Here is a 14,914-nt window from a genome sequence, read left to right on the forward strand (position 1 = left end):
GCTGGCGCTGTCCTCGGGCCAGGGCGCCGCCGCCGCCTGCGCCGACGAGCTGGACCTGCAGCTCTTCCAGCAGAGGGACGGCGTCCCCGGGGGGGCGGGGACAGTGGCGGCGCCGGGGGGGGCGGGCGGGGGCGGCGCCGCTGGCCTGAGGTTCCCGTGTCACGTTTGCGGGAAGCGCTTCCGGTTCCAGAGCATCCTGTCGCTCCACGCCCGGGCGCACAGCCTGGACCGCGACCGGCGGGCGTCGGCTCTGTACCGGACCGCGGCCAGACCGCCGCCGGCCCCGTTCAAACCCCTGCAGAACCACGTCGTCGACATTCCGGGTCAGAACCACGGCTTCCAGAAGCCGCCGCCGGCCGCTTTCCCTCGGAGCCTCGCCGAGGAGGAAGAGGAGGAAGAGGAGGAGGAGGAAGACGAAGAGGATGGCGTCCTGGAAGAGGCCCTGCGACGGGGAGGCCGCAGCCGGGCGTTCCTGACGGCGCCGCCGACCCCGCCCCTGACCGAGGACGCGCCGCTCACCGCCTCGCCGTACTCCTCCTCCGGCGGCGGCGGTGGTGGCGACGGGCCCGCCCGTCCCGAGGAGCCCGCCCCCGCCCCCGGCGCGCCACCTCCGCCAGCGCCCGCCTTCCGCTGCCACGCCTGCAAGGGCAAGTTCCGGACGGCGTCGGAGCTGGCTCGCCATGTACGCATCCTCCACAACCCCTACAAGTGCGCCCTCTGCGCCTTCTCCGCCAGCCGCGAGGACACCATGGCGGCGCACCTCCGCGAGAGCCACCCCCGCTCGCCGCCGCCGCCGCCGTCCGCCCAGGAGCCCGCACCGCCCCCTCCCCCCCGCGCCCCCCGCCCCCCAGTCCCGGACGCCCCGGCGCCCGCCGCCCCCGCCCCCCCCCGCCACGGCGCCGGCGCTCCCCGCCTTCCGCTGCGAGACGTGCGGCCAGCGCTTCACCCAGTCGTGGTTCCTCAAGGGCCACATGAGGAAGCACAAGGACTCGCTGGACCACAAGTGCCAGGTGTGCGGCCGCGGCTTCAAGGAACCGTGGTTCCTCAAGAACCACATGAAGGTCCACCTCAACAAGCTGGGCCTCAAAGCCGGCCTGGGGGGGCTGGGGGGACTGGGGGGGCTGGCGGCGGCGGCGGCGGACCACGCCAAGGGCGCCGTCTCCGGCCAGGGGCTGAACGCCCTGTACTCCAGCCTCCTTCTGGCCCAGCGCGGAGGAGGAGGAGGAGGAGGAGGGAGGGGAGGGCGTGGCCGCGCGGACCGGGACGCGGGGCGCGCCGGCGCCGCCTCCGGCAAGCTGGGCTACCTGGGGCTTCTGGGCGACGCCGGCGGCGGGGGCGGGTCCAGCTGTATGGAGCGCCTCCAGGCGGTGGCGCAGGTGGCGGAGATGGGGAACGGAGGAGGAGGGAGGGAGGACCCCGGAGGGAGAGGAGGAGGCGCGGGGATCGACCCGGCGGACTCGCCGACCGTGTGGCAGCTGGTGGCGCGGAGCCTGATGGCGGCGCAGCAGGCCCAGCAGCAGCAGCAGAGGCAGAGGGGGCCGCAGCATCGCAGGGCGCCCTCCTCCTCCTCCTCCTCTTCCTCCTCCTCCGCCGCCCTCCTCCTGGGGGACGCCGAGCAGGTCAGGGCCTACCTCGGAGGGGGCCTGGAGTCCAGGGAGGAGCCCGGAGCCAGAGGGTCCGGGAACTCCGGAGGAGGAGGAGGAGGTGGAGGAGGAGGAGGAGGAGGCCCCTGGGAGTGCCCAGACTGCGGGAAGCTATTCCGGAGCCTGCAACAGGTGGTGGTCCACGCCCGCGTCCACACCCAGAGGCCCCAGAAGGGGCCCCCTCCTCCCGCCCAGCGAGGAGGAGGAGGAGGAGCAGGGGAGGAGGACGGTGGAGGAGGCCGGAGAGGAGGAGGAGGAGGAGGAGGGAGAGGAGGCGCCGGCGAGGCGAAGCACCAAGGGGGAGGGGGAGGACCGGCGCCTCAGACCGCAGCTGCCGGGTTCCACTCCGTCATCTCGTCCTTCCAAGGTAGAGAACGCGTCGTCAGGGAACCTGTCGTCACTGGTTCTTTTGTGTTTCTGAGTATTTGGTCTGTGACATCGTTTGATATCAATCTCTTTCTCTCTCTTACTCTCTCTCTTTCTCTCTCCCTCTATCTCTCCTTCCCTCTCTCTCTCTCTCGATCCCTCGTTGTCTTCCTCCCTCTCTGTCCCCCCCCCCTCCCTCTCTCTCTCCCTCCCTCTCTCCTCCTCTCTCTCTCTCCCTCTCTCTCTCCCTCCCTCTCTCCTCCTCTCTCTCTCCCTCTCTCTCCCTCCCTCCCTCTCTCTCCCTCTCTCTCTCTCCCTCTCTCTCTCCCTCCCTCTCTCCTCCTCTCTCACTCTCCCTCCCTCTCTCCTCCTCTCTCTCTCCCTCCCTCTCTCCTCCTCTCTCTCTCCCTCTCTCTCACCCTCTCTCCCTCCCTCCCTCCCTCCCTCTCTCCTCCTCTCTCTCTCCCCCTCTTTCTCTCTCTCTCTCCAGGAGAGAATGGACTGACGGGCGTGTCGTCGGGAGCGCTGGGCTCGTCCAGAGAGCGGGTTCGGGGTACGGGGGTGAAGGACTGCCCCTACTGTGGCAAAGCCTTCCGCTCCTCACACCACCTCAAAGTTCACCTGAGAGTTCACACAGGTGAGCACACACACACACACACACACACACACACACACTCCAGCCAATGTACCGAACCATACATACAACCCAGTTAATACACCAGACCACACACACACACGCACACTCCAGTTTATACACCAGACCACACACACTTTCAGTTAGATTGCCAAACCACACACACACCCCAGTCGGTATACCAGACCACACACAATCCAGTTAGTACGCCAGAACAGAAACACTCCAGTTAATATATCAGACCTCACAGTCCTGCAACAATTACCAGACCAAAACGATAGTCTCTTGTTACAGTCTCCTTCCAAACCGCCCAGGCCATGTACAGCACAATGACTGTAGTATTAATCTATAGATACAGAGATAGCGATGAACTATGCTTCACACTGATAATAATATACAATAATACATGTGTGAATCACGCCGTTAGCTACAATGATATTCAGCGGGATTATCTGACATCGTTGGCATACTGACTCTAATCCCACTCTGCTTTGCTTATCGTGCCAATCAGTTAGCCATCTGTGACAGAACACTGCCACCTGCCTTTTGGGATGTGTAACTACATCTCCGTCTGTCTGCCAGTGTAATACTATGCAACCTGCAGCAGTGCATGAGAGCAGTTGAGACAGCATGTAATTAAGCTAAAGTGCCAACAGCTTCTAATAAACACTAAAAAGTCAGATATAGCCGTGTTTCTCCATTCAAATAAAAGTGTTTTATTCATAGTTACCCTGCGGGGAGTGTACGTTATCCAATCATGGCTGTCAGTGTTAATAGTCATGTCAAACGTTCCCCAAAAACGTAATCGGAAGGTACAGACAGAGCTAGACACACCCCGAACATGAATATGTAAATCTCATACAAATACTTATTGAGGTGACAGAAGACAGAGCAGTTTGGCCCATCGATAGCTGACCTGTAGAGAGATACCAGAGAGACCAGGGTTTTTATAGTCCTGAAAACCCCAAGGCCATGTGGAGAGATGTACTGTACAGAGGATAAACCACGAGTTTGGTTCCAAAACGAGATGAACACCAATTTTTCACATATGCATTTTATTATCACATCAACATGTGTGTGTACGTAAATATTTCTGACATTACATTTTCAGATCATGCATTTTTGTTGCGCCTTAAAATTTGTTTGTCTGCAAAATGCTATGACATCTTTAACAGTAATCGCAAATAGCGGATATTTCTCAAAACGAGACATATCTCGTTTTGCAACCACTCTTCCCTGCCTTACATGGTCCTGGGCTACGGTGGGCAAAGATGGCGGCAATATCAGAGATGCCCTCACTCCATTAATTCATCTCTTTATTCTACCCTGTTGTAGGCTACTCTCTCTCTCGTAGGCTCTCTCTGTAGGCTACTCTCTCCCTTTGAATGTTCTCTTCTGATGTATAGCGAATGATAGGATGATTCAACTGAACAGTGGTGAGGTTCTGATGCTGTGATGCCGTCCCTGACCTAGTCGCCTGTACGCCCCCCCCAGGAGAGAGACCCTACAAGTGCCCCCACTGTGACTACGCCGGGACCCAGTCAGGCTCTCTGAAGTACCACCTCCAGAGACACCACCGGGAGCAACGCAACGCCCTGGCGGCCGCCTCCTCGGCCTCGTCCTCCTCCTCCCCCGGCTTGACCTCTAACGCCGCCGCCGCCACCACCGCCGCCACCTCCCCGCCCTCGTCCCTGGGGGCCGGTGGCCAGCGGGGCGAGGCGGGGCCCGCCGCCAAGCAGCGCCGCCCCCCTCAGGCTCTCGTCCCGACGCCGGGCGCGGCCGGCGCGCGGGGCCACGCGGAGGCCCCGCCCCCCGCCGCCGCCACCGCCGCCTCCAGGCACAGGCAGCCCTGGATCCTGCAGGGGCTGGCGGAGCAGAAGGCCCTGGGTGCCCTGAGGGAGGCGGACCTGGAGAGCCAGTACCGCTACCTCTCCGGGGTGATGGGCGCGCTCTACCAGGGCGGCCTGGGGGCGGGGCTGGGGCTGGGGGCGGGGCTGGAGGGCGGCTGGATCAGGGAGTCCCCCTCGTCCCCGCAGCCGGCGCCCAAGGCCCCCAAGGTGTCCCGGCGGAAGCCGCTGACCACCAGCCGGATGGTGCCATCCAACGGGCGCAGCGGCGGCAAGGCGGGGTCGGGGGCGGGGTCGCGCGGGGGCTCCCAAGAGGCGGGGTTCGAGCCCCTGGATCTCTCCCGACGCCCCTCCCCCGGGCCGGGGGGGCTGGAGGAGGACGGAGCGGGCGGGGCCGGAGGAGGAGGAGGAGGGGGGGGCGTGACCCTGAGCCAGTGTCTGTTCTGCCCCTTCCGCACTTCTTCGGCGGAGCTGATGGCCATGCACCTCCAGGTCAACCACACCAGCAAGTCCCGGCGCAAGAGGGGCGCCCCGCCTGCCGCCGCCGCCGCCTCCGGCCCCCTGGACGATGACGGCCCCCGGAGGCCCCCCCAGCCCCAGCAGCCGGACCCCCTGGCCCTCTGGAGGTACCTGAACGAGGCGGCCGGCGACCGGGCCGCCCTGGAGGAGTGGGCCTCGACCCGTGCCGCCTCCGTCGCCGCCCTAAACGGGCTGGCGGCGGCCGGCGGCGGCAACAGGGGGGAGGGGCAGGCGGAGGGCCACTTCAACCACCGCCCAGCCCTCTCCTCGGACCTCCTCCGCCCGCGCTCCTCCTCCGAGGGGACGACGAGAGGCGGCGCGGGGCGGGAGGAGGAGGAGGACGAGGAGGAGGAAGAGGAGGAGATGGAGGACGAAGAGGAGGAGGAGGAGGAAGAGGAGGAGGAGGCCGAAAGCAGTAGCCCGGGGGATTCTCCGCGAGCGGCGGGGCTAAGGGGGGGTGTGTCTCTCTCCCTGCCTGTCCCGCCTCTTGGACCGGACCACCTACCCAGAGAGGAGGGGGGAGTGATGGGGGACTAAGTCGCGACGATTCGTCCCACGTCCTGGAGGGGCGAAGGGCAGGGGCTCTGTCCAGACCGGCGGGAGTACAGAGGGATCTAAAAGGGGTCGAAGGTCGAAGGCCTGGCTTCGCGGCCTGCGTCTGTTCTCATATTCCCGGGTCATTTTCCAAGGTCCCACGTTCCCTTGACCTCAACGACTTAATCCTGAGAACGGCTCCCAATCGAAAAGGACTGAATTATCAACTGGCATCGTGTAAGGTTGGGACGACGACAACAACAACAACAACAACAACAAATAATAATAATTTTGGATGTCTCTTCCTGTCCTCCATTTTGGAGACCCCTACTTTCCTGTTTCTCCACCACCAGCCCCCCTCTGTGAACGGAGTGGATCTCTCGCTCTCTTTTCTGGACTTCTCTGACGAGGCCTTCTCTGTCCAGTCTGTCCTCCCTCTTCCCATCATCCACTCCTCCTTGTACCAAGAGGGCTAGAGTACAGTGCTGACTGAGAGCTTCTTCAGAGCTGTGAACGACAACGGCGCTTTGCAGAACAGGCCTCGATCTGGTTTTAATACTTTATGTCTACTGTATGTGAGGACAGTTTCTGCAAAGCGTTCTTGGTTACAGGCTAAGTGAGAGCTATAGCATAGCCGAAAAACGAACGAGAGACCACTCAGCAGAGAATGACGGTCGGAGAAACGTCCTAAGAACGCTCTCCCTTGACACTCTGTGGTCGCCCGAAGGCCGAAACCATGGTTATATTGTGGTCGGCTCGAAACCAGCACTGATTTGGATGCGTGGTTTTCTAGGAATGGGTTCAAGATGTGAATTCGATGCTAAGCTATTCAGTGACGTTCAAGCGTGACAGGGACCACAAGTGTGGACAGAGCTCTTGACAATGATAACTTAACTCTTCTATCACTGCCTCCTGGGTCTTTGAGATTGTACCTTAGATTGTCTGAAGGACTGGGGGAACAGTTTCAGTCTGTTCTTTTCAGTTCCAGCACCTGTTTCCGTAAGTCGGTAGGCCTAGTTCACCCATGGCTGTGGGCACCATAGGACATTGTGTTATCTGAATATACAGTATAAAAAGATATAATAATGAGTATATTTGTTGAAAATGGTTCTTCTAGGTTCTTGTGAATAGCTAAGCTGTTACCGTGACATGCCTACAGGGCTACTGTGTCTTGTCTATTCTTTTTATGAGACCAATAAGACAGTTTATTCTCTCTGTCTGTTGCTTGTGTGGAAAAAGCATTTAGCAAGGAAATATTATGAAAAGGCTCTACTGTGTGAAAGAGGTGAGGGAGGCCTGGCGAAAAGGGAGGTTACTAGGCTAAAGGTCAGTGTTTACAGAAGAAATGCCAGCGCGTTCAGACGCGGACGTGGACGCAGACCCGCGGAAACGAGGCGCGGGACGGCGTCAGTGCGCGGGAAACATCGCACTCAACCTGAACACAATCAACCGACGCGTCGAGCGCGCGCTCGGCAGACACTCGGAGACTTCGCGGCCGCGTCACGAGACAATTTCGTTCCACTCACTCACTAGCAAAAAAGAAACACACACAAAAACAGGAGGAAGACAAATGGAATGAAGAGCAGTGTTTTTCCCTCCCGTGGACCAGACGGGACCGAGCGCTGAGACGAACTGTAGCCTGTACTCATGAGTATGGCGTCTTTTAGATAGAGTAGATTTATTTCTCTCTTTATTTGAAAGGAAAAAAAAGACAAAGAATGGTAAAAGAGTAATCATTAAAAACACTAACAAATCCATAGACATCCCAGTAGAATATGTGTAGCTTTTGTAAAAAGATTTTAAAAAAAGAAAGAGGGAAAAAAAGAAGACAAAACTACTTTTTATGTTTATTTTCATTTCAAGAAGTTGAAAAAGCGTACAGAAAAAGGTTATGAATATTTGGTAATAATCCATATAATGGTTGTGAGATATCAGACTAGTTGGAATGTCTACTAAGAGCACTGTGCAAGGTTTTATGGTTTCCAAAGTAGTCCTTTTCTTTTGACTTACTGATAGACCAAACGTTTTTAAACAAGAGATTCTTTCTGTTGTTCAGAATGTAAAGCTGTGGTATCAATCTATCCATCCCTTAACAATGAATCAATCAATCAATCAATCAATCAATTGATAATCCAATCAAAGACATTGATCCTTGTAAAAGCACTTAAGAGAAGACTTCTTTTTCTACAGCATTGATATCAATCTATTACCACAAAGGACCAATTAATTATTTTTCAAACATATCGGTAGCCTACTTCTGCCATAAACTGTTGATTAAACATATTCCGCATTGCATGTGTGCCTGCAAGCACATAAGCAAGCATGCAAATATAGATATCTGAACTTATAAAACAAATCCCTTCTTGTGACAGCAACCATCACCAATGGATGTGCTGATTGGATCGTTCAAGCCTTTAATCCCCTCTGCCTATTGGTGGATGGGACTGAGCCAATGATTGGGACCACAGCCTTACTGTGGTTGGTATTGTGCATTAATGTGATTTTTTTTTCTAGTAGAGCACCTTATGATTTTAAATACAGACCCCAAGTGATGTCTCCGCTTAGAGACAGAATGACAACAATTGACACATCGCCATGTAGTTCAACGGGACCTGTAGCCCCTCCGAACTAAGGTCATGCGTTTGGCCCTATGACCCCGTGGCCTGCTTACATTCCAATATGGCCGCGTACACTATTCTAGTCTCTAACCCCCTTGACTTGAATGGCTGGCTTTTGTTCTGTGAGTTCTGTTTCTACTGCGTTTCCTTAACAACTACTGTCAAAGCCACAGTGCCTTCTTTTTCAAGCACTTCCTTCCCGACCTGAGTATTTTGTAAGCTCACCAAAAGCACTTAGCCCACATCACACACACCTCTCTCTCTCTCTCTCTCTTTCTCTCTCTTCCTCTATGGCTCTCTCTCCCTTTCTCTCTCTCTCTCTCTCTCTCTCCGCTTCCTCCTATCGTCTCCCTTCATCTCTTCTCTTAAATCACTTCATCTCTCCGTTTCTCGTCTCTTCTCTTTCGCTCTCTCCGGGGGGATAAGCGTGAGGTTTGTTCAGCTCGGTTCCTTTTTTTAACCGTTTGTTGCCTCGTCGGATCATGTTTTTGTTTTTAGCAGGCTCCCGGCCTTAAAACCTGGCCTCTAGGCCAAACTAGAACCTACAGTAGCACAGCTAGAGGAGTGAGACTTCCTCAGCCTATGGCCTCTTCAAAGCCCAGGGACTAGTTTAGTGTACTAGATCTAGGCCTATATAATATCTAGATTCAAGCTCTAGATACTGTAACGATAATAGCTCTATATACTACCTAGATACTAGCTCTGGGGTGAAGATCACTGTTTCCAATACTATCCCTGTGAAAAACCAAAGCCCGAGTTCAAGGAAAAATATAATCAAAATATTTAGGTGCCAAAATTTGTCCTTTGGGACACTAAAAAATATTATGATCCAATCCATGACAATGTATTCAAGTGAATATGAATCACTGTTTTAATCAAAGCACGTTTCTCTCTCTCTCTCTCTACCCTCTCTCTTAAGTCCTCTCCCTAACATGCTTCATTCTCTTCATATAACCTCCCCTCCAAACTCTCCTTCCGTCATCCTCCTCCCCTCCACATCTATCTATCTATCTATCTATCTATCTATCTATCTATCTATCTATCTATCTATCTATCTATCTATCTATCTATCTATCTATCTATCTATCTATCTATCTATCTATCTATCTCTATCTATCTATCTGTCTGTCTGTCTATCTATCTATCTATCTACCTGGTATTGAGGCCTTTTATTAGAGTTTTACTTCAGTTTGTGTGACGTTCGTTTGATGCCGATGAGATGGAATAATGCTCTTACATACAATTATTATTATTATTATTATTATTGTTTTGGCATTATGGAGAAAAAAACAAAAACAACAAGAGAAATGTGTCATTGAATGTTGTACAGATAGAACTAGAGATGTCGTGTTTTAATAAGAGAGCCCTAACTCTGGCACCAGCCCCGCCCACTCCTCCCGCGGCCAATACGCCTGCCAGTCACTCCTGAGTGGTTCCAGGAAGCGGCCCTAAGTGGCCAAGGCTAGGGAACAGTTAGAGAGGTATGTTACTGTACGTGTTTGCCCCCCCCCCACCCCCCCACCCCCCTTCTGTTACAATTTCCCCCTCTGCGGATATTAGGCTGCATCAAATCAAATCAAACTGTATTTGTTTGGCGCATTTCATACACAGAGGCAACACAATGCACAGTTAGGCTGGGCTGTAGTACATCAAGGCGCTGAGATGTGTGCTGGTAGGTTCCATTCCCGTGGACTGTTTGGGCGACGGTAAACGGTGGGTGATCTGAGCTTAGATATCCAGCATGCTTTGAGGGGCCACTTCTACTCTGGGCTTCAGGCTTAAGTACTCCGCAGTGATGGATGGAGGGAGGAGTAGAAGAGTGGAGAGGTGGAGGAGGAGTGGTGTGGGGGGGGGGGTGCTGGGTTAGGGTTCTCGTGTAGTTGACTGCCATTGCAGTGAGGGACAATTGATCTAACATAGTAGTGACTAATATGAATTTGTGGACAAAAAATGCATTAGAGATAAAAGAATAAACCCAAACAAAAACCACTGAAGTGTCTTTGTTCGTGAGTCTCTCTTTTATTTGTACCAACGCTTGAATAACGTCAGTTCAGCTTTGACATCAGTGGGGAATCTCCTCTGTGCCCATGCGCAACACTTTACTATAAGATACACATAAAATGAGTAGTTACTGAGTAACTACTGATGAACCAATGATTAGTTAATGAGTAGTTACTGATTAACTCTCAGATTAGTTAATGAGTAGTTACTGATGGGGACTACTATAGTAGTTGGTGAGGAACTAGAGAACAGACTGGACTACTATAGTAGTTAGTGAGGAACTAGAGAACAGACTGGACTACTATAGTAGTTAGTGAGGAACTAGAGAACAGACTGGACTACTATAGTAGCTACTGAGGAACTAGAGAACAGACTGGACTACTATAGTAGTTAGTGAGGAACTAGAGAACAGACTGGACTACTATAGTAGTTAGTGAGGAACTAGAGAACAGACTGGACTACTATAGTAGTTAGTGAGGAACTAGAGAACAGACTGGACTACTATAGTAGTTATAGGAACTAGAGAACAGACTGGACTACTATAGTTGTTAGTGAGGAACTAGAGAACAGACTGGACTACTATAGTAGTTACTGAGGAACTAGAGAACAGACAGGACTACTATAGTAGTTAGTGAGGAACTATAGAACAGACTGGACTACTATAGTAGTTACTGAGGAACTAGAAACAGGCAGGACTACTATAGTTGTTAGTGAGGAACTAGAGAACAGACTGGACTACTATAGTAGTTAGTGAGGAACTAGAGAACAGACTGGACTACTATAGTAGTTATAGGAACTAGAGAACAGACTGGACTACTATAGTAGTTACTGAGGAACTAGAGAACAGACTGGACTACTATAGTAGTTACTGAGGAACTAGAGAACAGACTGGACTACTATAGTTGTTAGTGAGGAACTAGAGAACAGACTGAGGACTACTATAGTAGTTAGTGAGGAACTAGAGAACAGACTGAGGACTACTATAGTAGTTACTGAGGAACTAGAGAACAGACTGGACTACTTACTGAGGAACTAGAGAACAGACTGGACTACTATAGTAGTTAGTGAGGAACTAGAGAACAGACTGGACTACTATAGTAGTTAGTGAGGAACTAGAGAACAGACTGGACTACTATAGTAGCTACTGAGGAACTAGAGAACAGACTGGACTACTATAGTTGTTAGTGAGGAACTAGAGAACAGACTGGACTACTATAGTAGTTAGTGAGGAACTAGAGAACAGACTGAGGACTACTATAGTAGTTACTGAGGAACTAGAGAACAGACTGGACTACTATAGTAGTTACTGAGGAACTAGAGAACAGACTGGACTACTATAATAGTTAGTGAGGAACTAGAGAACAGACAGGACTACTATAGTAGTTAGTGAGGAACTAGAGAACAGACTGGACTACTATAGTAGTTACTGAGGAACTAGAGAACAGACTGGACTACTATAGTAGTTACTGAGGAACTAGAGAACAGACTGGACTACTATAGTAGCTACTGAGGAACTAGAGAACAGACTGGACTACTATAGTAGTTAGTGGGGAGCCAATGATTAGGTAATGAGTAGTTACTGATTAACTCTGATTAGTTAATGAGTAGTTACTGATTAACTCTGATTAGTTAATGAGTAGTTACTGATTACCTGATTAGCTAATGAGTAGTTACTGATTAACTGATTAGCTAATGAGTAGTTACTGATTAACTGATTAGCTAATGAGTAGTTACTGATTAACTCTGATTAGTTAATGAGTAGTTACTGATTACCTGATTAGTTAATGAGTAGTTACTGATTAACTCTGATTAGTTAATAAGTAGTTATTGATTACCTGATTAGCTAATGAGTAGTTACTGATTAACTATTTAGCTAATGAGTAGTTACTGATTAACTCTGATTAGTTAATGAGTAGTTACTGATTAACTCTGATTAGTTAATGAGTAGTTACTGATTAACTGATTAGTTAGTGAGTAGTTACTGATTAACTATGTTTAGTTAGTGAGTAGTTACTGATTAACTCTGATTTGTTAATGAGTAGTTACTGATTAACTCTGATTAGTTAATGAGTAGTTACTGATGGGAACTAGAGAACAGACTGGGGACTACTATAGTTACTGAGGAACCAATGAGTAGTTACTGATTAACTGTACCTTACAGTAAGGTACGCAAAAGAGTAACTAATGATTAGGTAATGGTTAGGTAATGAGGACTAGCTGTTAACTAATCTATATGATGTCTTACTTTACAATAAGGTACGCAAAAGAGTAACTAATGATTAGGTAATTGTTAGGTAGTCCCCAGTCTGTTCTCTAGTAACCCATCATAGTAGTCCCCATCAGTAACAACTCATTAACTAATCAGAGTTAATCAGTAACTACTCATTAACTAATCAGAGTTAATCAGTTACTACTCATTACCTAATCAGAGCGAATCAGTTACTACTATAGAAGTCCCCATAAGTAACTACTCATTAACTAATCAGAGTTAATCAGTAACTACTCATTACCTAATCATTGGTTCCTCAGTAACTACTATATTAGCTCCTATCAGTAACTACTCATTAACTAAGCTCAGAGTTAATCAGTAACTAATCAATAACTAATTATTGGTTCATCAGTAGTTACTCAGTAAATACTATTTTTGTGTACCTTATTGTAAAGTGTTACCCTTTATTCCTACCCTAAGCTAAAATGCTAATGGTAGGTTATCTGTAGTTGTCATTGTTAGCCACAACCCTATACGGGATTGACCGTACGGTCGTAGCACTGGACAGATGACACTGCACATTCTACCGTCCTGAGGAACACACTGCCCAATGTCATCTGGATACACTGGCTGGTCCTCGAGATAATCGTGCCGGACAGATGGACGGAGACAGACATCGGTCCCTGACAAAAGTAAAGTAACTATAGTGAATATTAGCCTAGGTTAGATAAGTATTCACAGAACCCAGGGCACTGTCTCGTCTCACTTACCTATAGGGGGCAGTGGCGCTACACTGGTATTTGTAAAAAGTTTTATTCATGCTAAGGATCTGACAGGTTACCCTAGACTCTCAAGAAACCTTTCCCTACAGTAAAAATATACTTATTCTTAAATAAATGTCTAGCAACCACACCAACAGACATTTCAATGAGTATCCTAGAGCCACAGTTAACTTAGAACTGTATCCAATCTATCATAATATATCATCATGATTTTTTTTACTGTGCGTTTTAGAAGCTGTTTATTAAAGTGAATTAGAAATGACTGATAGTAGCCTATTCCTCTTCGTAGCCTACTGTAGCACAGGCATGCTCCATGACAGTAGTTTTACACCTACGGTAGGCTATATACGGGGGCGTACTTTTAAAGTGTCATACCACTTTATGTTTTTCAGTTTGTGAATCAACTCTTGAAAAGTTAAGGACATGAACAGTGAACAAGGAGCAATTGTCGCCAAGTGACACCATGGACGCTCCTCACCCAATAACTCCATTGGAAACGTAACGTGAAGATCATGTGTGGCTCTGTCGCCCTCCCATGGACAAAGCTGGTATCTAACTGGGAATATTATGCCTGTGGCTGTGAGTAATTTGACTGCAGCAAGATGGACCGTCTGCCTTGCCCGAGCACTGGAGTTCTAGATGGAATAAAAAACTTCTTAGGTGACAAAAATGAAGATGCTTAGTAGCGAGTGGGTTAGCGAGTTCCCAGTATGTCAGAACACATGTCATAGCCTACGACACGGCAAAAAAAGCATCAGATGTCATAAAAAGTTTTTTTCGACAAAATGCGGAGGTTGTCCGCTTGATAGATTACTATTAAAAACCAAGTCGCTTCGATGCATTTCAGCAAATTTGATCGACATTTTGATTATAAAAAAGTCAGCTTGGGAGTCGGCTTCTCCTTTCCATATGCCGCTCACTCATTAGTCTAAAGACTGGAGGGTATTCAGGGAAAGCACGGCCCAAGCCGTCGGCGCATCAGGGCGCTGTTGGCAGCAGTGAAAGTGTCGGGGGGGGGGGGAGTGTCAGTGGGAGAGAGTGCGTGTGAGTGGGCGAGCAAGGAAGGAGACAAGGGAAGAGAGAGAGAGAGAGAGAGAGAGAGAGAGGGGGGGGGGGTGGGTGGGACCGATGAGGAGGATTCTGACGTTCTGTTGCACACAACCTTACCGCACCGCACCGCACTGCTCTGCTCTCCTCTGCTGCTGGAGACCGACTGCATGACGCGAGGCTCATCCGCTGAAATACCGCTTTTTGGACTCGTCTCTCCTAAAGCGCCGGTCGACTCCCCCTTCAAAGCTCCACACAGCTTTTAGAGGCATTCTGTAAAGGGTTTAGACCGAAAGTGAGCCGTCGGGAGATCTTTAGCCTATAACCGGCGAGGAAGACGGGAAGAGAAAGTCTTTGAATCTGCAGAAGTCTCCTTGCACACATTCTCAAGATGAGCGAGGTGAGTGCGCCGAACTGATCGACGTCGTTCAGGTGGGAGTAGCTTTAATTATAGGTTGGTGATTATTCTGCAATTAATAAGCTATGGACAGAGAGCAATGGAGAGAGGGAGAGCCATCGACCCTCGTGCATAGGTCGGCTACTCTATCACCCTCTGAATGTGTTTTCTAAGTCTGTGTATTAGTGGGCTACAAGTCCAATGGCTTGTACGCGGGAAATTATATTAGTTCAGGAAGTTGTGGACAAAACCGGTCTTTAATCTGCTCATCTTTGAGTCTTGTGATGATAATATAACGCGGCACCACCCCACCCCCC

The 14,914-nt window shown here is 50.5% G+C and overlaps 1 protein-coding gene across 1 annotated transcript in view; it reads left to right on the forward strand.

The window, feature by feature from the left end:
- znf219 (zinc finger protein 219) overlaps positions 1–14,914 on the forward strand; it is a gene marked incomplete at both ends in the record, with an annotated part of 29,894 nt that overhangs the window by 335 nt on the left and 14,645 nt on the right. Inside the window, 4 exon segments of the mRNA XM_084451579.1 lie at positions 1–874; positions 876–2,010; positions 2,500–2,646; positions 4,138–5,466. The exon segment at positions 1–874 is cut by the window's left edge and continues 335 nt beyond it. Of these exon segments, the coding sequence (XP_084307705.1) occupies positions 1–874; positions 876–2,010; positions 2,500–2,646; positions 4,138–5,466 (3,485 nt within the window).

The sequence above is a fragment of the Borostomias antarcticus genome (genome assembly GCF_949987555.1).
Source record: "Borostomias antarcticus genome assembly, chromosome: 17".
Lineage (NCBI taxonomy): Eukaryota > Metazoa > Chordata > Actinopteri > Stomiiformes > Stomiidae > Borostomias > Borostomias antarcticus.